General features: G+C 48.3%; 1 protein-coding gene across 2 annotated transcripts in view; it reads right to left on the reverse strand.

Moving 5' to 3' along the window:
* Window positions 1-5,777: 5,777 nt before the first annotated feature.
* samd12 (sterile alpha motif domain containing 12) overlaps window positions 5,778-25,092 on the reverse strand; it is an 88,393-nt gene continuing 69,078 nt past the window's right edge. For both annotated transcript variants that reach the window (XM_078081215.1, XM_078081213.1), the window contains exon 5: window positions 5,778-8,815. In XM_078081215.1, coding sequence (XP_077937341.1) covers window positions 8,784-8,815 — 32 coding nt within the window. In that variant the 3' untranslated portion in view covers window positions 5,778-8,783. The remainder of the gene's footprint in view (window positions 8,816-25,092) is intronic.

The raw sequence follows: 25,092 nt of genomic DNA on the forward strand, positions 1-25,092 counted from the left end.
ATTTAAGTATAGTGTGTGCGGTGTCACATGCAGACATTTACGCCATCAAACACAGAAAACTTTTAGTTTAGACTGACAATCCATCACGCGCGCACACACACACACACACACACACACACACACACACACACACTTTTCTTCCTTTAATTCCTCGGATGGTGTCTGAAGGAGGACGTGACTTGTCCTGTCGGTTGCCGGGATCAGAAATACATCGGAAATGAAACAAATGTCAGAACGATGTTGGGAAATGATTCCTGGTGAGATTGTTATCCATCGTTAACCAGAAGCCTGCACAGCGAGTCGGGAGGAGGGTGGTTTGTTTGGGCTCGGGGTTGCTGACCATGGGTGCCCCCCCGTTCTAAATCGATCATCGACCCGTAGGACAAATATGCCCCAGGAGACATACAAACTGCCCCCGCCTGAAGGGCACTTCTGGTAAGGGAGCGATCAAGGGCACGAACGTTAATCATTCACCAGACAAATGGTAAAGCCCCCACATTGGATATCTTCCATGCGGCGAAATTAATATTTACTCCTTCGCACACAACGCATGTACTTTAAACTCCTCGGGACACCAGCACCACCTGCACCACATTACTGCCCCACTTCTGTGCAACACAGAGAAAACAAGCCAGGCCGATTTCTCGCCAAAGGCAGCGTGTTACATCACTTCTTCCCTTCTTTGTTTTTTTGTTCTTGCCCCCCCCCCCCCCGTCGCCCCAATATCATTCCGTAGTGAGGCCGTCGAGTCAGCCACTCACAAACCTGACAGATCAAGGGCCCAGCAGTGTGAAATGTGTCGGCCATTTTGGCTCAGTTGGAGCTGGCGGCACGCGGAGCGACTGCTCATTAGAAGGAGAGTGTGACAGAGCCTCTCTCCCCCGCCACCAGACGGGTTTGGCTTCCTCAACCAAAACAGAGTACAAGGAGAGGCAGATGGCCTGAAAAGAGAGGAGGAGGAGGAGGAGGAGGAAGGCTGGAGGGAAGCGAGGGGAGAGATAGCGGAGCAAGAGAGAGGGAGGGTGCCGGCGGACATCATTACGGTCGGCACGGGGCCGTTTAACGAGCGGGCTCACAGCACACCTTCGTCCTCAGTGGCGCCTGCCGGCTAGATGCCCCCACGATCTGGCCCCCCTGGTAGGGGCTGCGCCCCCCCCATCCCCTCCTACCTGTGGAGTAAACAGCACATTTGCACAGAACCATGAACCTTTGCTTTGAAAAAAACAAAAACAAGGAGAGAAAAGGAGCCACGAGAAACCTTCACTCGCGCAGCCTCGGGGCAGGAAGGTTTACCGCGTGCGCTCTCCCTCTGTTTTCCTCTCCCCAGTCTGAGGTATAATTGACTCTGCCTTGACACATAAACTTAGTGGCAATAACCCCGGCCTCCCCTTGATGTGGCGCGGCGGAGCACACAGCTGTGGCGAGGTGCTCGGAGAGAAAGCCAGCGTGCAGCGGGTGGGCGTCCGGCGCCCCGCTGCATCCCCGCCGCCGCCGCCGCCTGCTGCTGGGCCGCGTGGCCGCACTGCCGCCGCTCTCTCTGCACTTAACGAACACATGTCAGGCTTTACAATGAGGTGACACCTACTGTAATTGGTTGCTGTTATTTTTGTTCCCCATTTAGCTTTGTCCCATCAGCCATTGCAAGGAAATCAAAACATAAAAGCAAAACCAAACTAAGTTATCAGGGAGTCTGATACTCTCACACATCCTTGCCAATTTCGAAACAAATAGAAATACAATTTCTCTAGTTTTGATCTTTTCAACAACTGTGCTGCAGAACAAAACAGTTTGACTGTGAGAGGTGACCTGTGGCTGAACAACAAACGGCGGTCTGTCCTCAGTTTGAATCTTCAACCCACCTCAGCCTCCTCCGTTAACAGACCTACGAAAACCAGAAGCAGAAATGGTCACACACATTATCGTCTCAAACAATGCAGGACAATGCAGTTGTTGACACCAGGCTGCAACCACAGTTCACCAGGATAAAGTTCCTAACGTTTGGATGTGTTCCTCGATTACATGACATGCATCAAACCGCGTTGATATTCTGCACCTCCGGTCCCAGAGGAGATTAAAAATGTGTAAAGCTGCAGAAGATTCACAGGAAATGATGCGTATACGCTGCCTACACAATTTGAACCCCGCCAGGAAAAGAACTTCACCAACAGCAATGAAAAGTTAATTACAATTATCACAAAAACATTGCAGCCACAAATGCAACAAACAGGGATTTCACGTAAACAAAGACCTTTGAATTTTCATCTAGAAAGCTGCATTTATTGATTAAGTAATATTCAATATAAAAGTCACTAACCTTGTCTGCTACTTTGTGCTGGACGGGATGCAAACACAACACTAGGTTAGATTGTATTTGCTCAAGAACCAGGAAGACAATTCTTCGAAAAGACAGAAAAACAGCTGACTCTTCAAACTACGCTGTAGTCACCGTTTTCAACGTGTCAGGGCGCGTTAGTATCCTGATACAAGGAGATTTACTCAGTTTTAGTTTAAATAAGTCAAGTTTGCTGTGTGAAACGGGTTTGTTTGTTATATCACTGACATCAAGTACATTAAGTCATGCGAGAAAACTATGAGAAAGTATCAATAAATGACGGACGCTTTGACCGTCTCACAGCGTCGGAGTTGTTTGAAAGCTTTGTGCACCGAGGGGTGCTCCATCGGGCCACTGACCAAGCGCTAGTATCTGATGAGTCGACACTGGATTATCATCTTTCGGTTGGTCTCTGCTATCATTCTGCATCATTTGAGCATATGTAACATAATACATGTATGTAGCTCAATGGCACAGCAGCCGTGTAATAAGCTAACCAAAAACTGCGCACAATAATGACAACAATGATGGCAAAGTTGCCATAATTTAGCCGTAAGCCTCACTGACTTCACTAAACAAAGTCGGGGATCGTTAGCGATCTACAAGCTGATGTTGTTTGTCCCGTGATTCCCGTCACGTTGTTTCACCAGGTCACCTCGACGTTCTCTGTGCAGCGGATTTGAGGCCGCGGGAAACACCGCGTGCGAACGGCGCTCTCAAGGCACAAGCATCACTTTACGAGGAGGCTGAACTGAATGCAAACATTCTTAGATGGAACCTTCCTGTTTTCCCAACCAATTATCTCTCTCTGCACATTGCGATTGTCCAATCGGATCGATTTTTACAGCTTGAAAAAGACCCCTCGCACTTTAAAAGGTGTCCACAATAAATCAGTTATCCTCTGCAGTTCTGGCGCTCGCGGAGGCAAAGCTGGAAGATAAAACCTCCATAAAAAGTGGTGGTTGGAGATCCGAGCAGCGGCCAGGCGGAGGAGTGGAGGTTCACGTCGGCTCGATCTAAAACTGAACCGACGCGCAGCGAAGGCCGATAAGGAGGCTTAACCTCCTCAGCCGGTGAAGAGATTCTCCTGATGCCCACTTATACGTGTGCACACCTCTGCAAAGATATGGCGTGCAACTCGCAGACACACGCCGAGATAATGATACACACAGCGACGGCAACGCAAACACACACTCACACACCTACAGGCACACACAGAGCCCACCAAGATCGGGGGCCGCCGTTGCTCTGAAAAAGGCAACATCAATCGCTGTGAAAGGTTTTTACATCAGTCATATTGACAGAAGCAGCGAGAGCAGGATGAAGCGGGAGACAGAGGGAGGAGATGTAGGGAGGCGGGGGGGGGGGGGGGGGAGGGTGTATAGATGAAAGATCACATAAGGACGAAAAACAAAGATCCAAAAGAAAAGAAGTCAATGAAAGAGGGAAAAATAAAAAGCGGGAGGATAACACAGGGATAAGGTGGAGGGGGAGCGGGGCAAAGCACTAAAAACAACTTTAAATCAATAGTTGAAAACAACACGCACAGAGATATCAAACAAGATAAGAGACGTGGAGAGACGGGGGGGGGGGGGGGGGGAGAAAACAGAGCATCTAAAGGAAGGCTCCTCGTCTGCAGATAATGAAGGAGGCAGATGTGTTAACCCTTGCTGCTCCCGCACACGCACACACACACACACACACACACGTTGGCAAAAACTCACGGTGTGTGACCAGACCCCCCCCCATGTACCAGTCCTCCCCCCTCCAAAGGGTCTCAGCGTGTGCACAACATAAGATGTTTAATTCATGCGGCCGCCTGCTCTTGTGAACGACTGACGGCTGGGGAGGGTGGAGGAGGCTGGGGGGGTGGAGGAGGCTGGAAGAGCATGGAGGGGGCTGGGAGAGGGTGGAGGAGGCTGGAAGAGCATGGAGGAGGCTGGAAGAGCATGGAGGAGGCTGGGGGAGGGTGGAGGAGGCTGGAAGAGCATGGAGGAGGCAGGGGGAGGGTGGAGGAGGCTGGGGAGGGTGGGGGAGGCTGGAAGAGCATGGAGGAGGCTGGGGGAGGGTGGAGGAGGCTGGGGGAGTGTGCAGGAGGCTGGAGGAGGCTGGAAGAGCATGGAGGAGGCTGGGGAGGGTGGAGGAGGCTGGAAGAGCATGGAGGAGGCTGGGGAGGGTGGAGGAGGCTGGAAGAGCATGGAGGAGGCTGGGGAGGGTGGAGGAGGCTGGAAGAGCATGGAGGAGGCTGGGGGAGGGTGGAGCAGGCTGGGGAGGGTGGAGGAGGGTGGAGGAGGGCTGTCCCGACTATGATGCCGGGACGTACGTGGACAGGCAGGAGAGGGAGGCTACATGAATAGAGAAGACAAGAGCAGTATGGAGCCAATTAGTGAATAAAAAGAGGAGCGGGGGGAGAAATAAGGGGAGTATCCACGGCGATGGAGAAAACACGGTTACAGAAATAGACGCAGGAAAGTGTAAGGCGGTAAAATCATGGCAGGAGGGAGAAAGTCAAAAAGATGAACAGGTGAGAGATGCTGGCTCACGCGGAATAAGTGATGGATAGAAGTAGAACAGCAAAAGTTAAGAGAGAGACGGCGGAGTGAGACATTTTGCAGACATATAGGAAGAAAGCAAGCAGGAGAAGTCATGCAGGCAGGCGCTAAGAAGCTGAGGTGCTGAGCTGAGTGCTGAGGGTGTGTGTTGCCGGTCTCAGGAGAGGCAGGCAGGGGACTGAGTGCTAGCGATTTTCTGTCATCTCTCTCTTTCTCTTCATCCCTCACGCCTTTTATCCTCCTCCTCCTCCTCCTCCTCACCGACCCTGCAGCACATGTAGCAGGAGTACCAAAGCGTGTGTGGCATCAGTTTTGTTTTTTACGTTTTTTCTGATGAACAGTCACACTATATAAAGCATATACAAGTCAAATGCAGTGGCTTAACTGACTGCCATGAATAATTCATTAAAGACCATTGTGGAATTCAGAGCAAATCAATTGTCACCACACGGCCCTCAACATGGAGCCGGATGAGAAAGTGTATTTCTCTCGTTCTCAATGGTTCCTTTAACATCATTTCACTCAAATTGTAGGTTTATTTGCCTCTGAAGAAGCAATTAAAAACACAACAGCGGCGATAATGAGCAAATCCACTCGCGTGTGAGCGAAATGGAAAATGGCATTTGAAATAGAAGGCTGTGCTCAGTATCCACACTCAGTCATTCCCAGTTGTGATCCACATCTCCTGCAGAGACCACTTTTCCAAGCAATAACATCTGCCACATCTGTCAGGTAGTCTCCTTATTCAGTCTACATCTTCATATGTGTGAGCAGGCGCGCACACACACACACACACACACACACACAGCAGATTTAAAAAGACATGCAACATCCTAGTTGGTTAATCACACACACAATAAACTGAGAACACCTTGGACATGAAGATTGATCTGTTTATTATACATACTCTTTATTCAATATCCTCAATAATATCCATCATTAGGCACCCTACACAGTATGTAGGTAGACTGGGAGTAGAGACTTGGTCTGCATGCCGGATGGTTACAAAAAACACAAATCGACACATGCTGTCAACATGGGGGGGGGGGAAACAAAAAAAACCTTCTGTCTGCATTGTGTGTTGATTATTTATACTTGTGAAACTGATAATTTATTGAGAAATATGCAGGGTCACCATGCAGAAATGTGTGTGTGTGTGTGTGTGGGTGGGTGCTGTCAGCCTGTGAGAAAGTTCTTGTGCAATAACGTTGTGTCAGTGCGGCGGTCCTTTGTGTAACCGTGTAACCAGCGCCTAGAAGTGCGTGCCAGACCTCACGGGTACAACGGGGCCGAGCCAGTGCAGGCAAGTCCTCGGACTACCTGCCAGATGTGGAGCTGGTTATACCTGGATGGTTTTGGGAATGCAAGTGTTATATGCAAATGTAACCAGTTCGGACTGTAACCGAGCAAACTTGGATAGTTTGACACTAATATTTCCCCAGAGCTTTGTCTCTTTTGGAGCCAACATCAGGTGGCCATTTAATGGACGTTTGCCTTTTCAGACATTTTTCACCACCTGAGGTAGCCGCTTGCTTTGGAAGAAGACTGTGTGTGTGTGTGTGTGTGTTACAGTACGTTAGACTGAGCCAACTGAATTATTATGCTCATTTATTAGATTCATTAAGTGGTATTGAACACATATTATAACTCTTGGTTAGAAATCAAATAAGCCCATTTTATAAGTAGAATGATTTCTTTTGCTTGGATGTTCTCAGGAACTTTTCAACAAAAATGCCTGATTCAAAAAAACTGACTTGTGCAAATGTCAATGAGACAAATGAGATGCTACTCTGGTCATTGGTGAGCTTTAAAGATGCCGGTGTTGCCTTTGGCCGGAGTAATGCAAACGGGTTCTAGTCTTAATGCTACGCTGATGGATCACATACTTCAATGACAATCACATTGAATATTTTAAACAATGTCATCTTTATTAAAATGGTGGTTTGAAACCAGCTCTCAAGCTCACCGACCTTTGGCGACTGCTAACCATCTCTCCCAGTTCACATGGTGACAGTGGAGGAATTCCAGACTGAACGGGAGCTCAAGCCCCCCAACCCCCCCCCCCCCCCCTCCCAACCGCCCGTCCTCCGGTGGCCTTGACAGGCACGGACACGGCATCTCTGCTCGACCGTGAAATAGCCACTTGTGTTTTAGCCTGAACAACTCCATTCCTATGTGGCTGTCAGCGTGCACACACACACACACACACACACACACACACACACACACACACACACACACACACACACACACACACACACACACACACACACTTCTTGAGGCTTCCGTAGCCCTGTAGGACCGACTGTACGTCCCAAAGAGCTGATCAATAATATTCAATCTGCTCGCAGGGTCTTGGCCACATTAAGCTGCAGCTGCTATTCAAACAGTGAATGTCTGGACACAGAGGGACTCCAGTACAAATACAACCCCATTACAGCAGGAGGCCTCTCTGGGGGCGAATGCGTCTGCAGCTATTTTACGGGCCTCCGATCGACCGCTCCAATCCTGGATGGGAAAGATGCGGTTACCGTGACAACAGCTCACAGCTACAACCGCTACATCTGCGGGGACGGAAGCTTTCGATAAATATCGCTCCGGTGCTCTGGAATCATCATCTGATATTGAGAGGTCATTGGAGCGGCTACAGGGTTTTATGTGAGTTACACTCACAGAAGACGACAGAACAAGTAACAGCAGTTTGTTTTGTAACACGTGTGCTTTTTAAGTGCAGTCAAAATACGTAGAATATCAACAGTGAGTGGCCATTATTCCCAGACAGCAGAGATTCTGAGTTCCTCCGTCACACATAAATAGAATATCTTCCTAGTAGACTGCCGGCCAACATTTGCCATGATTAAGTTTGGCTCACAGCACGTCTCCTTTATACACTATTTTCCAATACATCTCATCCAAAAATAGTTCCAAGCCGCTGCAAAGCAATAAGAGACGTGGCGATACGGAGGGGAGGATATGAGGAAGCCTCTTCTGTCATCTGTGATGTCTTTTCGTCCTCTCCCCTCGTCACTGGCCGCAGAGTCGAAGCAGCTCTCGGTTTACGGAACCCTCCGCCGATCCTTCTGCGCCGTCTCTCGTTCGTCGGTCAGCCGCTCCTTCCTAAAAGGGACAACGTGGGAATGTCCTTCTGGTTGTCCACCACCCCCCGGCCCCCCGGCCCCACAACTAATGACGATGCTCCTTCCTCCCACGTCCAGCTATCCAAGTCCTTCTGAGGCTCACCTTTGGGGGGCGTGGGGGGAGGGTGGGGGTGGACACATCACCGGGCGCGACGCACAGGACGACAGCACAAAACACTGAAACGCACACACGAGTGGTTAAGGGGAAGATGTGTGGCCTCCTTAGGGGGGGGGGGGGGACTTACATCCTGCGGGTTGCTATTATGTTGCCACTACTGAAAGTCGCACGGGGGGAGGTGAGGTGCCGGGATAAAAAGGAGCTGCCGCGCCACCGACTGGGGCGCCAGACGGCGCTACACACGCTAATCAGGAGGCAGCGGTGCAGAGGACAGATGAGCGTAGAAATGCTTTTAGGAGGCGAGCGAGGAATTCTGGGAAGGTCGAGCGCGGAGGAGGAGGAGGGCGCGGTTTTAGGCGCGTACCCTAAAGGGAGAGGAGAGCGAGGTGGTCCGATATGTAGTAGCGTACGGAGTTATAGCGTGAGAGGTCGGACGGGACACCGGGCGGCTCTAACGGAAACCAGTAGCTGGAGTCCAGGAGCCTGGGAGGCGTCAGGAGCCCGTGGGAGCGATCTCAGGGGCGGCCGGGAAGAAGATGCTTGGTTTTTTTTTCCATCGGAGGTGTGAGACGGAGCGATGAGGTTGTAGATGATGGCGAGGCAGTGGCCGTCCTTTCTTGACGGGCCAGTCCTCCTCCTTCAGACTACGGTGAAGACGGACTGCACTCCAAAGATGCTGCAGGGGAAGACAGAAGGAGACGGGACATAAATGAGAGAAAATAAGAGAAGCGGGTCGGTGGGAACAGGGGAAGCCTCCACGGGAAAGAGGAAGAGCTGGAGCGAAGCGGAAGTGGTTGGGCAGGAGAACAATAAGCAAAAGGAGAAACAATGACGAGCATCACAGCGAGAGCGGCGGGGGGGTGGTGGGGGCGAGTGACGTAGATGAGAGAGGAAATTAAGAAGTTGAGATCAAACAGGAAAAAGAAAGAGAAAGGCCCGAGATAACGAGGCACGGGCACAGCGAGGCCTAAAAATGGATCGGGGGGGGATTAGAGGAGTAGAAGAGAGGGCAAAGATAAGAGAGACAGAGAGAGAGGACGGATAAAAAAAGGGAGGGGACATAATTATACAAATGGCACGAGAAAATCAATGCTGTGAGCATCATTGTGTTGGCAGGCGTTGTACAAAAGGGAGGCGGAGAGCAGCAGTGTGTCCATCAAACACACACCTGCACATGTCAGTGTCTCACACACACACACACACACACGTAATTCAAATGCAGATGAAGCTCAGAGAGACGAGTGACATTTACGAGTGACAAGGCACAAACATCCGTGGTCGCCTCGACTCCAACAACAGCATGTGTGTGTGTGTGTGTGTGTGTGTGTGTGTGTGTGTGTGTGTGTGTGTGTGTGTGCAGATCTCGGTGGAAGGACACCTCTTATGGTTTTGATATATTATTCTATTTAAGTGTAGAAGGTGGAGGGCAGAGAGCCGACGTAGAGCTGCCTTAGTGAGGAACCTGGGCGTAGTTTAAAGTCGTGGGGATGACGATGGTAGATGTGCGGTTGAGGAACTCCCACCAAACCCACTGATGTTTTGGGGCACTTGCTAACTGGCAGATTTGACAGTCACACTAAAGTAATTTAGAATTTAAAACGGTAGACGTAGCTTTCAGATAAATGAGCATATACACTCTAGTGGAGTAGAAGTACACAGTTGCGTAACACAGGAATACGCAGGCCCCATGAAAGTACTCACGCACACACTCCACGTGATACTCATCATCATTATTGACAAACCCTGCGACACGTCGAGCTATTTCTGCTCAAAGGCTTGTAAACACCATGTCACAGTCGTCCCCTTCACCCCCCTTCCCCTCCACACACAGACAGACACACACAAGCGCTCCTTGTTAACTGTATTAGTGCCGGGGCTTATCAGTGCAGCGGGACCACACACACCACAAAAGGCTGAAATTCATTACGGGGGTAGGAGGGCCTCGACAAGCTGTCAAGATTCTTCAAATCTTGCAGCTCGGCTATCTGCTTCCACACACACACACACACACACACACACACACACACACACACACACACACACACACACACACACACACACACACACACAGGGATCTTTCCCTGGTTCACATCTTAATTTCAGGTATAGTTTGCATCGTCAAATGCAGCCGGCTACGTTTACAACATCATAAAAACACAGAAAATCACGTTCTGAATCGCACCTTCATGGGTAGTTTATACTGACTCCATCGATCTCACACACCCACACACACACACACACACACACACACACACACACACACACACACACACACACACACACACACACACACACACACACACACACTGTAGTGCAGGGAGGCACTGAGGCGCAGCTCTCTCTCTGATCAAAGACATTATTATTGCCATGAAATAAAAGCCTGGATGCTTTCACATCCTTTATAAGAACATATTTTCCGACCTGGTTGAACAGTTGAGAAGCGATGTTTAAAAACAAACCTCCCAAAACAGAATGTGGTCATCTCTCCGTCTCCAAGGACAGAAAAGGGCAATTTACTCTGGAAAATCTTCTATAAACATAATTATTATATTCGCCCAGACCTAAATTAAACAGACCAGCGTGTGAATGTCTCCCTGACATTAGAGTGGAGTGTGTTCCAGCGCCTGCATGTGTGTGTGTGTGTGTGTGTGTGTAGAGGCAGTGAACACTCGGTTTGTCTCCAGTTATTAAACTAACCAATTACAAGGCCCACTCATCACGTCCCAAACAGAGGGAGAGTTGAACTATTATTAATGCAGTTCCTCGCAGCGTAATTCACACACGGATTCGGCCTCATGCCCATATGTTCACACATGAATGCTTGTGCACACATTGCACGCGCACACACAAACACACGCAGCTCCCGCAGCTTGCAGTGGCTCGGTCTCCTGTGCCGCCGGTACGAATGATCACTGTGATTTACCAGAATTAACTGATGAGCAGCTTTTCAGAGACGAGTAGTCTGGATCATCAAAATCTCTTCGGTCAGGCTCGGCTCCTTTCATTCATACCCCCCCCCCCCCATTTGTAATCAGACCTGTCTGGCTTGTTTAATCAGGGCACACCTTGGCGGGCGGCCGCATCTGCCGCCTCTCTGCTGCGCGCCACATCTCGCAGTGGTAGAAAAAATGTCACGGCAGACGTGTTTGCACTGATTCTGTCCATCCAGCTGTGCAGAATCCGCTGGCTGGGCTGGATCCAGGCTCTCCCTGCAGGGGGACCCACGACAGGGTGGCTGCTCACAACACCTATTTTTAAAACGGTATTGATTCTGCAACCCGGATCTGGTAGTGCTCATTCCTCTCATTTGCACATATTTGTGTTTAAACAACCCAACTGTGGTAAAATAATCAAAAAAATACCGTAGTTACTGCTCTTTGACAACATTGAGCAAACATAACTGTTCACTGTATTAGTGAAATCAGGTTGAGAGTTAAAAGCTACAGCTTTAAAGCATTAACATCTTCTTTAAACAAACTGATTTCAACAGGGGTTGGAAAGTATTGTGAGACGAGGCAACACATTATTCACGTAGAATAAGCATTTCATTTTGTGATGAAATGTTTTTATCTGGTAAAATTACCTCGAGATGTTATGTGACCTCCTTAAACTCACTTCAGAGGTGTTAATTGGAAACAGAGCCTTTTTGTCCAGACAACACAATACAGGAATGGTCCTTGCTCTCTAAGCCTGTGTGTGTATTTAAATATATATATATTATATATAAAAATATATATTATTATCTCAGATACGGTTTAGAGATCCTCGTCTCCCAGCGTGTTCAAAATAGGTCATCTTATTTGCGACTGAGCGAGAGCGCCGGTTTACTTCCTGCCCTGATTTCAACAACACAAACAAGTGTCGTGAAGTTTCCCCCCTCATCTCTTTCTCCTTAAAGCAGCGCTGCGCATCAGCGTAACCCAGTGAGGTTTAGTAAAGAACTATTTTATACATAGCAAGAGAGGAATGCTACTTCTCAAAGTGCTTTTATTTTGGTATTCCAGTTGTGTGTCGGGTTGGATTTGTTTGCTCTTGTGCCTTTTTCCAGCGCCACCTGCCACACGCACACGCATGCACACACACGCACACACAGACCTTGCCGGCATGCTTCTGCTTGCTTCAGCGGCTCAGCAGGGGACTGCCACACTGAGCGCGGTGCCATTCCTTTATTGCGCTGCTCGATCGTCATCGACATCTCTCTTGACTCTGAGCTGTCGTGGCCTTCAGGGCTTTTTCGTTTGTTTCAAAGAGGCATGCATGCCGATGTCCTGGTTTGTGCGCGTGTCATGGCGGGGTAGAGCGCGGCCGTGCGTGTGTGAATTCTGCCTGTGTATGATTCATGGTGTTAAACAGGGGAGCCCTTGTTCTACTATGCTGACATTACTAGTGTGATTAGCCCGAAGGCTTTGGCAGCAGCTCTGGTGGTTGCTGGTAAGAAAACATGACCGAGTATTTCATCCGGCTAATCGGAAAGATTAGCTATGATATCATATATATATATATATATATATATATATATATATATATATATATATATATATAATATTTTTTTTTTTCTGAGGAGGAAATACAAACTTCGATCTGCCTCAACTGTGAATCCAGATTGACATAAATAATACTACATGCTGCTAGCTGGCCGATGGCTAGTGAGCTAAACCATATCCAAGGTTCGATTAGCCAAAAGCTAACATGGCTACTAGTAACCCACACAATAAGCTAGCACCATTGTTGCGGACAGGGTTGCCACCCGTCCCTTACAATAATCGTCCCGTATTTGAGAATAAAACAACGCGTCCCGTTTTGAATCAATACGGGACGAGGTTTGTTCCGTATTTTCTGAGCTGTCGTCAATGCAGCATCCTACTCGGCCCGTATTGGGTAATACACGCTGCCATTTTTCTGTACCACAGGTGGCGTCACCAGAAGTCAAAACCCCACAGTCGCAGTGCTTTATAAAACAATGTAACACTACACACATCTCGAAAACTTAATCCGTATTGAAGAAGCTTCTGGCGCGTTTATTACACATTGAGTAAGAGGGTGAGAAAGCGAGCGGCTTGGAGGGAGACCGGTGCGGTGACAGGTGAGCACTGTGAGGCAGAGAACTATGAACTGCCCCCCCCCCCTCCTCCCAGGTTGCTGCTGACGCTGACAAATACCTGAGGAGGGGGACACAGTCGAGAGCTCGGCTACATCGTCATTAACCTCGTGGAGCCTCAGCCGGGTCTGGTGATTAACGACATCCCATTATGTGCCGTTATAAACAGGTTCTCCGGTCTCATACCAAAGCAGCCCAGAAGGGAACTATGACTTCTTGGAAAAAAACTTTCCCTCGGCCTCACAACGTTCTCCCACAGGACGCCCGACTAAAAGGAAAAAACTTCTCCTAACGCCAAAACATCTGCGAAGAATGACTCGGCCGCAAGTTGCGGCCTAATATCCTCTGACTGCTGCCGCCGTGTGCGCCACTTACACGTTTCCCCTCCCTGCCGCTTTATGTTGTTGTTTCTTTGCACAATAGAATTGAGTGGCGTCCCCATAGGGGGCTCGCTGATAAGCGAAATACTCCCGGTGCAGAAAAGGAGGCTTTTAGCATATGAAAAGAAAGGAGAAACGGAGAAAGCGAGAAAAGATGGAGGTGCTGTGCGTGGAGCTTGTGTCTGTGTGAGTGTGTGTGTGTGTGTGTGTGTGTGACACACAGAGGGGGGAGAGAGACTGGGGCGGTGGAGGGAAGATAAAGCCAGAGCTGTACTCCCCAGTGTGGCTTCTGTGCGTTGGCTCTTTGCAGCTCCTGCTCCGAGGATTACTGCATTTACACTTCAGCTTAAAAATAGCCCCGTGATAATTTATTTAGCTGGAGCACGCCATCCGGCATTGTGTTCCAAGAGAATAGGCTTCCTCCTCTCTGTCGGAGTCTCTATGAGATTCTGCCACTCTCTACTTTCTCTCCCCGGTTTCTAGTCGCCATTCTCTCTCTCTCTCTCTCTTAAGCTTTCAGTCCCTGTGAAACTCGCCCCCTCTCTTTACAATCACAAATAAACAAGTGGCTGTGTTTACCTGCGTGGAGCTGGCTGCTGGTTACACTCCTGCCCTAATCTCATTTGTGCTGCTAAATGCGGTTACATGAACCTCTGATAGCCTTTGACTGGGTGCATTCATGTAAATAGAAGTAGTCTATGTAATATTCGGTGGTTATTGTGCAGATTTTTTTCTTGGATGCAAAAGGATGTGGGCGTTACTTTGACAATAGCAGCATGGTGACTTATAATTGTATTGGAATTAAACCAGTAAATTAAGCCAACTCACAGTAAATGCACAAAGAAAACCCATTAATTAGGCTGATTTTATGCTTCCTTCATCTATAAATCATGTGAAAGTGAACCAGGTTACAGAGCAGGAGCCTGACGGCCACTCCGGCCGTTACAACATGTCATACATCCGTATTAAATGCACGATGAAGGTCACTTGAACAAACAGCCGTCCAATCAGCCTTCGAGTAGGAGCTCATCAGTTACTCTCCTACTCACCCGTCTGAATACAGGTACGTAAGGCTCCTGCATCCCTCACTCCCACAATTAGGCCGTGGTTACGCTTTGCAAATCGTCCAACCCTGCCAGCACGCATTAACTGTACGTCTCAGTCTGTGCGTTCCGGCATCAGATCGCGATCGCACCGGGATCCAATCAGCCGGACCGCACCAGGACGTGGGCTCGGGCCAGTGAAGGTTTCCTTCATCTATTACCCACACAAGGACAGCAAGGGGAAGGGAGGAGCACATCTGAGACCTGCGATCTCAGTCCTGTTACTGCTGACAATTGTCGATTTTGCTGCTTCAAAATAAAAGCCCCAAATAAACCGGGTACCTGTTATTGTGATTACTGAATCTGAATTAGTGTTGTAAGCCGGTATTCTTTAATAGCACAAGTCTACTTAAGTGAGGAACAGCAATCAGCAAAAGAAAAATTGTATCACCGACACTGTGCAAAATGTATCTGATCACTATCCAATCAGGCAGGTCACATTCAAGTGTAAAGAGCAATAAACTTATGTGGATGCAGCGGAGTTCCAATCTGTTGCAATCACAGAAGTTGAAGTGTAACCACGGCTCCGTTTGCTTATCAACACCTCTCCCTGCCCTTCACATCAGAACTATAAGTCAAGAAAACTCTGCGAGCATACTCGTCCGTGTGTCTTCCCTTCCCACATCTTGAGAGCTGCTCATCCGAGCTTAGTCACACCTGATGGAGGTGTTGATGGGGACCAAAGGAGTGGCATTGTGAACTGAAGAAGCCAACAGGAGAACGAGCCAGTCTCAAGAACCCAGACAGGCAATCCCGCTCCACTGCAAAAGTAGCCTTTTGTCGCCAAAGTCCCTCCACTGGCATATTCAGATTGCAGGTTTACCCATCTTACTCCATCCCAGATATCACATCGGGCTGCTCGGCAACCTGTAACTCCTCCATGTAATGTAGCCGGACATGAGTGAAATTACCACGACAGCCCTGATTCTAGGACGAGCTCCTAAGCCCCTGATATACCGCCCAAGTGAAGAAAGCGAGCGCATTACCACGGCGCTCTTCAATTTGCCCTCGGGATACGCTCTCTGAGTGTACTTGGGGCGTACTTGAAGGAAGCCGATCCGCCTCGAGTCGCTCAGCTGATACGGCGGCCTGTGAAGCCTCGAACAGGGCATGTTCAAAGTCAACAGCACTTAAACACGAGGCACAAGAGGCCTTCAAAGAGACGGGACAAAGAGGCTCGCTTGCTATCTAGGAGCGGAGCGCTTCAGTAGCTGAGGTTAAAGGGGATCATCAGTCTTCGTGGCGCGGCGAATCTCATTTTCCGCACAAATGTGATGACTCGGACGCCGGGAGGAGGGGCAGCGATGCAGCGGGGAAGTGGAACTCGCAGTGAAGGAAAGCGTCGCGAATGTTTTTCCCACTCAGCGTTCTCTCCTCCCTGCGCGTCGCCCTCGGCACTGAGACCCGAGAGCCGCTGGTGAGCGACGACGACCTCACGGGGTGCCGGAAACACGGGCGACCTCAGTGAATACGGCGTAAACGGGATCTTGTGAATAGTGTCTTCAACATGTTACATACATGGTGTCTGGCTCGGAGAAAACGGTGGTTTTGAGGCAGGAAAAATGACATGGGTCCAATTTAAAAATGTATTTTTTGGTTTAGCCGTCTGTACTAAATGTGATTGCAAACCTTTGTAGCTGAAAGCTGTGTCACGCTTACAAAACAATAAAAATGACTTCTTGAATTATCATACGCAAACTGATGTGACAAAAACACAAAACCATTGTCTTTGTGTTTTTGTCAATTTCCATTTAATCCGAATCACGCACCCCGTTCTGTCCCTGAAGGCACCATCGCTACTGATGGCATCATTATCCGTTTTCACACAGTAACAATGTAAAGATGCAGCTTGCAGCATTTTGATGCAGTTTGGAAAAAGTGCCGCACTATAAATACGTAATGCCCGTGTGTTAGGCACATTACGGCCGTGTGTGCCGAGCTGATGGACCTAGATGGAAGTGCAAAGCCTTTCTTTCAGCGACATAAACAATCACCATGAAAAGACAATTACATTTCCCTCCAGTGAAAACTTTTGGAAACACTTTAATTCCCTTTAAGTGGCTCTGGGATTTCCAGTTCAAACTAATTTGATTGTCTGCTAATTGAATAAGAAATCAATCCCAGAAACATTTGGTTCCGCCGGTGGATGCAAACCATTAGTCCTACTGCAAGTGTTTGAGAGTGTGACTTTCTGATGTGTGTGCGCATACAGTACTTGCATGTGCATTTGTAGAAACATGTGTTGATAATTACACATGAGATGAATTGAGACTTTGAGACGTCCATGAAGTTGTTTAACACCACTCAGTGTAGAACTTTGCGTTCTCCCTGCTGTGAGCTGCTGCATAAACATTATTTACAGGCAACTCACATCTCACAAAGCAAGGAAGCGGAGGACTTGAATCTGCACGGTCATCAAGCGCTCTTGGGTTTCTTTTTATATTCAATATTCATGAATCAACATGCTGAAGTTGTACGGGGAAATTCTGTAAATCGTTCTTAAAATGTAGGTACTTAAGGTAATTAGGTAATTACGGTAATGTAAATGTAAAAATGACAACTCATTGGATTTAAAACCTCAAACATTTGGGTTTTATTTAAACGTCCAGATGTATGTTATATTCTCCGTTTTCTATTTATTATTGGAGGAGTCAATTTGTGAGCATTCATCCTCAAACTGCCTCTTTTAACCCAGCGTTCGGCTTTTCTATAGATTCTCACAATGCATTTGAACAACCGCAGGTAAAAAAAAAGGAATTCAAAGGAGTGAACTGTGTGGGAGGAGAGTGCAATACAGAGAATGATAGCAACAGCATAGTAACTGCGCTAGAGTGAGTATCTCCGGGCAAAAGAAATAATAGGGGAGCGTCCTTCCCCATACTCAATAGACATGATGTTTTGTGGCTGCGGTGCCACAAGGCATGCCGCTTAGTGTCGGCAGCGAGATAAGTCCCACTATACCACTGTGGAATGAGAAACTGCTGAGTCCACAGAAGAGTTTTCTGCCCTTAAAGCTACAAAAATCAATATTTCCCATATGAATAATGAAATTGACTATGTGTAATGTGAAAGGGGCCATTGTAGTGACAGACCCGCTGAGACTTAACACTTGACTGCGCGGCTTCGACGCTCTCGAAGGAGAATCTTTTAGCTCATCTTTCTGTTGTTATTTCAAGCTGCAGAAGGCTGCTGTTGTCAGTGAAAAGCTAGAAAAGTCCACTAAACCTACCAGCTCAGCACGATTAGGGTTAATGCCGAACATTGTAGAGCATTTACTAAACTACGGAGACATATTATTCAGTTGGTGGAGAACAAACCAGACTTTAAAGAAGGGTACAAATCGGGTTTGCCACGTAGCCAGAAACACGACTCCCTCTGCTGGATGTGGAAACCGTCAGCTGTTAATACCGTCGCCATGGCGCAATGTCGTAAGATGTAAACCACAGCCCGCGGTGTTCAACACAAGGCTGGTTGCATATTTATCCCCACCATCAAATATGTATTCCGTCTGGTGCTGGGAAAAGATGAAAAAATGTTACTTGATTAATTTCACGATTGCTCCGTGATTAACAGCGATTAATCGCATTATGCGCGAAATTCAATAACAAATTAAAAAGCAATGTATTGCACGCTTTTATTTTTAAGTAATGTCATCAGAACAATATAACAGCCACTCTCGGAGCAACAGGAAGTTCACATACATTATATAAACCTCTTTTCTACCAGAAGAGTAAGGTTAAGGGTAAGTCAGTCAGTAGTCAGAGTGAGCTAAAGTGGTCGAGCACAAAAAAAACACAGCTTGAAGTTACTGTGCAGGGGACGTTTTAGTCCGTAAAGCCTGTGGATTTCTTTTGAACAATCTCAGTCCACGAAGGAATCAATCTCAGCGCCCTCTGTTGTGCTAACACACGCTTTCACCAGCAGACCCTCGACTACGCCGTCTGGTAGAGATTTAAAATGAAAACGCCCATTTGAAAGTGCAGTAGCTTTCAAAAAACTAGTGCTGACGCATCGCTTCGCTTAACTGGCCGTTAAAGGTGAGCTTTTCGACTTAGTGTAACTGGTTTCAGTTACACAACTGAATTCAAAGCATCACATGCGTGTGTACTCTTGAGTTAGCTTTTATATAGTGTGAGGCAGCTGAAAATCCCCCTTTGCTGCCTCGCTCCGTAAACCACAGGAAGGGATCACGTATTCCGTGCATGCCGTTCGCCTGCGCTGACTCCGTAGCATTAGCCGTGTATTTACCAGCTGGGGGTCTGAATGCACGAGGAGGCTCCCGGGTTCCCGGCGGGACCGCACCTGCCACCGCTACGCCACCTCGCCCTTCAGCGAGACACCGTAACCTTAGCGCGGCACACAATGGAGCACGCGCCGCATCCAAAGGGGCCGCGTGTCAACGCATATGTGGTCGGTGTCGGGGTGTGCAGGTCCCAGGGGGAAACCGAAGGGGGCATCTGCCGGCAACGGAGGAGTCGCATGATGAATATTAATCTTCCCTCGTGAGAGACTATGGGGATTGTCGTCAGGTTTCATCAAAGTGGGATGCAGGGTACACATTCATTAACCCGCCAGGTCGCCCCTGCTGCGACGGGGCGGCGTGTGCCCGCATGCCCTCCAGTCAGAGTGCGGCGGTTGGGGCTTCACGCGAGTTCAAATCGTACGCACGTTACACCGCTTGTGACAGCAGGGCTCCTGCTGCGCGACAGCACAGTGGTGCTCTGTGGTGAGCGCCTTCGCAGGGCGCACTGATCACTCGGGTATCACGCCCTCTCGCGCCACGTCGGTAACGCGTCCGGATCAACAGACATTGGGGACGCTCGGGGAGGTCGATGCGAGGCACGTAGTGGATGCGGCCGGATGCATCAGGCACACTTCAGGTAAAGGGACCTGCTGAAACGTGTCCATTTGGGGGTCGTTCTCAGCCGCCTGACACACTTCAGACGCGTATCCGTTCGGACACTTGAACAACCCTCAATATTGGAGGTGCTTCTTCCAATCAAGTCAAGTAGTTTTTATTTGCATAACTGAGCGCAGGTATTCCTGAGTCTCCCATCATCCTTAACTTGTGTGAATAGCAGCTGATTGCAGATTTCATCTTTAAAAAAAACAACTATAAAATGACAGAAATCAGTTCCAATGCTCACATCAACAGCAAAAGTTTGGTAATAGTTTCAGCGCTAATCCACACACTCATTTCCTGCTCAAGGCCAAATTAAATACCAACTCTACATTTCAAAATGCAGAAAAGCTCACAGAGGAACAGATGGTGTCAGTGTGAGGCAGAGGGCACAGATTGGGCTGCACGGCAAGGAAATGTAAGGATTTTAAAAATGTGTTAATTGCAAATGACCACTTATAAAAATTGATGTTGTAATAATTGTGTTGAAAAACAACTATAAAGTATGTCGCAGACAAAAAAAAAGCACAAAGCAAACGTGGACAGATTGCCATTTAGAAGGGGCTAGTGGAAGGCTGCAGCAGTTGCCCTCTGCGGAGGGAAGTGGGTCCGTAGCAGAGACACAAAGTGCCTCATGAGTACACTCCTCACTGACTGGGCTGAAGTGCTCCGGCATCGTTTTTGGTGCGTTTGAGTGGGATAGTTACCGTGTTCGTCCGTCCTCCAAGCAACAGGCTTCCTGTTGCACTGCAGTCCAGTCGTATGTCGCAGTCTACCGTTGTGGGAGGAAAACAGGCCGCTTCTCCCAAAGTCCTCGAACGCAATGTGTGGCGGACGTTTTTTTTCTTTGTTATTAGCAATTATCAAACCAATGCTGGCCTACTCAGGAAGTTAAAGTTAAAGAGTGTGAGAGAAAGAGGGAACAGTTGCACAAAAGATGACTAATCGCCGAAGCCTTCTTTGCGAACACCCCGCAAATAAACGTGTCACCTGTTTTCACCGCCCACTTGGCGCTGAGTAATCACAGTGAGAGACATCTGCCATGTTACTGGATGGCACCGTTGCCTCCCACGAAGACGCGAGTGCCACAGGAAGGGCTCAGCCCCGCCCCCCCCCGACCCCAACGCCACGGGGGGGGAGTCAGATGCGGCGGCGCTTACTGTGCAAAAAATGTGACACAATTATACAGTGCATCCACGCTGCTGATCCCTGAGATATCAACGGCCCCCGCCTCCTTATTCCACTGCACCAAGAGGCAAGGCACATTATGCCAACTCAAGAGTTCCTCTTCTTGGTTGTGAATGTTATTTTAGAAAAAGTCAGGTATAAGCCCTTACAGCCATACAGGAACACCTGCTAAGAGCACAAACAAGTGCCAACGGAAAATAGAGGAGGAGGAAAGAGAGAGGGGGGTTTGGAGTGAAAATTAGGACAAAGAAATTGTGCAAAAAAGGGCATTACAGATGGAAGGACCTAGAGACACGGGGAGGATGTGAATGTGAATAGTATGGGTGGAACAAACTATTACAGGACCAAGGCAAAGTGGGAGGAATGCAAAGCATTGGGACAAGAGAGAAGTACGGCATTTATGGTGCAGCTGATGTGCGGGTACAATTAAACGAGAGACAGGATACCAAAGAAGTCGATTTACTGCAATTGTTTGGGGTCTCGTTGTAGACCCCCACCCATCTTGTACTCAATGAAACACTGAATCATCTACGGGTGCTATTTGACTTGCAGTAGACTAAGTTATAACAATTGGACGGGAGAAAGGAGTCGGGACTCTAATGAAGGGCTATCACACATCCTTCTGTTAACACGGCGTAAGTGTAAGGTCGCTGACATGAAAACAAGCGCCCTTTGTACGACAGCCGCTCTCTGGCAGAAATGGGGTGAAACGGAGGATGCTTAATCGTTAACCTGAGGAGGAAGAGAACTTCATTACACTGGCCAGAAGCACAAGTGGGAAGAGAGAAATTAAGCAGGTTCAAGAAGAATTGATTATTCTATTCAATGTTTTCATTTTTGAGAGGGAACAAGCTGTGAACACATGATCGCCAACACGTGTTGCCTGGATGAGTCTAAAGCCATATCTCCACCACACAGTTAGGTTCATGGCGCGCTGATTTCTCGTTTCCATTCTGGTACCAAAAGTTTCCGAGCAGACAGATGCCTCTTAAAATGAACCATCGGTCTGGAGTGAGAGGGCACGAGGCGTTAAGCACAATCCACTCGGGCCCCTCCAGGCCCCGACAGAAGTCCAGACAATTGTGTGCTAAACCCGGCCGCCGTTAAACAAAAAGGATTTATTTCCTTCATTACCGGTGGAGTAAAATGAGTTTGTCTTCACGGCTCAGTGGGCCGCAAAGGCAAGCAGGTAGCTTTGGTTAAAAAAAAAAAAACCTCACCTCTTTGCACCTCGTCCCGACAACAGAGTCGAGCGCAGCGGCTCCGGGAATAACGAAGCCCGAATCGCACACTGCACAAGATCCAGCCTGCTCCTCCGTGGCCCCTTTATCTCCTCGTGCTGTTTGAGGGCCGGCTCGTGTGGCTGACTGCTGTGCAACGGCCTTAGTTCGTAGGAGGTGAAAGACGGGAGTTACAATGGCTGACAAAACGTGAACAAAAGGGGGCGGAGATGTACCGACGGCCCATTGTGAGTCCTCGGCAGAGACGGGCTGACATTTTGTTGGTGCAGCGGAACAATGGCGGCGGGTTGAATACGACAGTAGATGGCGTTTGTTAAGCTTACTCAGTTGGTCGTCTGTCGACCCAAAGTAGTCGTTTTGCAGTCTGTCAAGAGGCGGAAGAGCAAACACAGCGAACACTCGGGGCCGACCCAAAGCTTTGTTTCAGCGATTGCTACACTAATCTCCTGTTCTTTTGTGTTCGATATGTTGACCAGGTTTGGGACATGAGAACAATGCGCCGATGTGGAACACGCACGCGTGGATTTCTGCAGAAGAATAGAACAGGAGGATGGTTTTATATGAAAAGGCCAGTAGGATATGGGACTAGAATTTTTTTATTTTCTATATTGCTTCTGTCGTAATGTTAAAACACCAGCAGCCGTGTGCGTTGTGGCAATATTTAAGTCAACAGGTGCATCGCTGCTCTCTGCAGCTAACCGCCTCATTTAAGTGATTATCACGGAGGCCTGTCCAAAAAGTAAGAAACTACTTAGTCATTTGTCAAGTATTTAATACACACAGGTGCATATGTTAATACTCTTTACAGTTCAGGCTTGGCTGAGGTGTATAGTGTTGCATGGACTTGGCTCCAGATAAGCTGCTATGTGCATTAACTGTAGGGGACATTAGGATGCACTGAGCTCCATTCATGTCCCATTAATGCACATTACGGATGCTTAGTGCATTATGGCCTTAAAGGTTTCCATGGATTGAGGATCATGGGGCAGATGTTGCATGCTGTCCACATTATGAAGGTAAATGTGTGAATCTGATTTATACTGATTATACTGATTTATTGAACACATGCTGTGTTGTGAAATTAGGCGTATTTTAGCCACATGAGGGAGGTTTATAGGAGGCTTATAACCATGAAATGGAGACTGTGGGTTCATCACTTAAAATCTCAATCCCTTTAGACTCCAAACAAAGTTATGTTTGCACTTGGTCCTGTTTACTCAACAACAAACATGTTTTTTAAAAGTTCTTCCCATTTCTCCCAACTGTTGTTTTCCTGAACACTCCAACTAATATGCCTCCATCACCCCGCCAACCTCCACACACACGAACACACTCTCTTTCAGCTTGTCCCCCCCTCCCCCCCTCCTCCCCGCGGGGGTTCGCACTGCGGTTAAGACGAGTAGCTTGGCAGGTAATTACTGTCACAGCCTCGAGATCTTAATCAAAGTGCAGGCGTGATGGAGTCACCAGCCTCGTGCCAAAACAAACACTTCTACAGATTGTGTACACACTCGAATGTGTTAAAATGACTCAAAACCGGCAATCACAGAAGCAGCCACTTCAGGCAATCTGGAGGCAGCCGAGATAAACGGACGAGCTCGCAACATCACAGCGGCGCGCAGCAAGCGACGAGGGGGACTTTGTGTTTAAGGAGCGCCCACCTCACGCGATACTCATTCGGCTGTATTTACGCCACCTTATCGGGTGGGAAAAAAAGAAAAGTGGGGAAAACACTCAGTTGCTGTATGTTGAGCAAAGAAATAACTTTGTTTTACATGGTAAGTCAGCAAGGAGAGGAAAGCATGTTAGCAACTTCTTCTCCGCCAGCGGCGTTGAGAACTGGAGCAGACAAACGGCGGATTAGGGTACGTTCAGCTGTGCATCACCTGGGAGGAACTACTAAGAACGCTGCCGCACATCAAGGCCGTGATGGAAAAAGATTTTCTGCTGATTTGCAATGTATGAGGGCAATTAAACTGCAGTTTATTGAGCCGCGTTTCAACTTTTGCTCGTGCTTTTCATCCTTCTCAGCACCCCAAACTCTACACAAACGCAACGTTATGCAGCAAATTTTAGTGGTTGGCTAATGAGTGGAATTTGAATTTCTGTCACATGATTCTTTAGGGCACAAAAATACTTTTGCCCATTTACTTATATTTGAAGAGAGACAAAAGTGACAATTTCTTTATACAATACATTTATGTAAATCGACATTGCATTTTTAAATTATTAGGTCGCCAAAGTGGTAAAATGCACCAACAGCTGAATTTAGAGATTTTAGCTAGTTTCCTTCCTCTATTCATGAGAGCAGGAAAGAGGCGGGTTTAAAGGAATCTAGTGAATATCACATGCAGGCGAGACTGGGCCTCTGAAACGAAGATCAGACAACCTCGAATAACCACACACACCAGGACCCACACCAGGACGCCATTTCTCCCCTGTACAGAGCCTGTGAAAGCTCTGACTGACGGCCGCGGCTCCTCTGAAGAAAACCCTCTGATTCAGCGGCCCAGAGACTCAATCCACTTATGTCGGCTGTAAACATTTAGATTCAGTGTGTGACCTCGGGAGTGAAATAGACTCTGTGCTGCTGCCATGTGAGAGCCATACAAGCCCTCAGCCTAAAGCACATTCATTCCCCGGGAGGCGCTGAGCGGATGTCGCGCGGAAACGACAATTGTGCACGCTCTCGGCGGGATAAGCCAACTAAAATGAGATGCCACGATGATTAATAACCATAAAAACACACGCGCAAATCCAACTGCAGGTAGTTGAACAGTAGTCGTTTCTGCCCCGAAGGTGCAGCAGTGCATCGCGGGGTGGTGGCCATATTCTGTGAGCTGTCATTTTCAGCAAGAGAACGCGGATTCACACACGGTCACGTGTGAGTCGCTGTGTGTGTGTGTGTGTGTGTGTGTGTGTGTGTGTGTGTGCGGTGCGGAAGCATTCGATCAGCCACAGGGCCCGGAGTGCGAGTCTGCCGCTCCTCCCTCCCAGGAGCCAGTTGACTCTAATTGAAGCTCCAGTGAAACACAAGCCGGGC

Source organism: Gasterosteus aculeatus, chromosome 10 (genome assembly GCF_964276395.1).
Source record: "Gasterosteus aculeatus chromosome 10, fGasAcu3.hap1.1, whole genome shotgun sequence".
Taxonomy (NCBI): Eukaryota; Metazoa; Chordata; class Actinopteri; order Perciformes; family Gasterosteidae; genus Gasterosteus; species Gasterosteus aculeatus.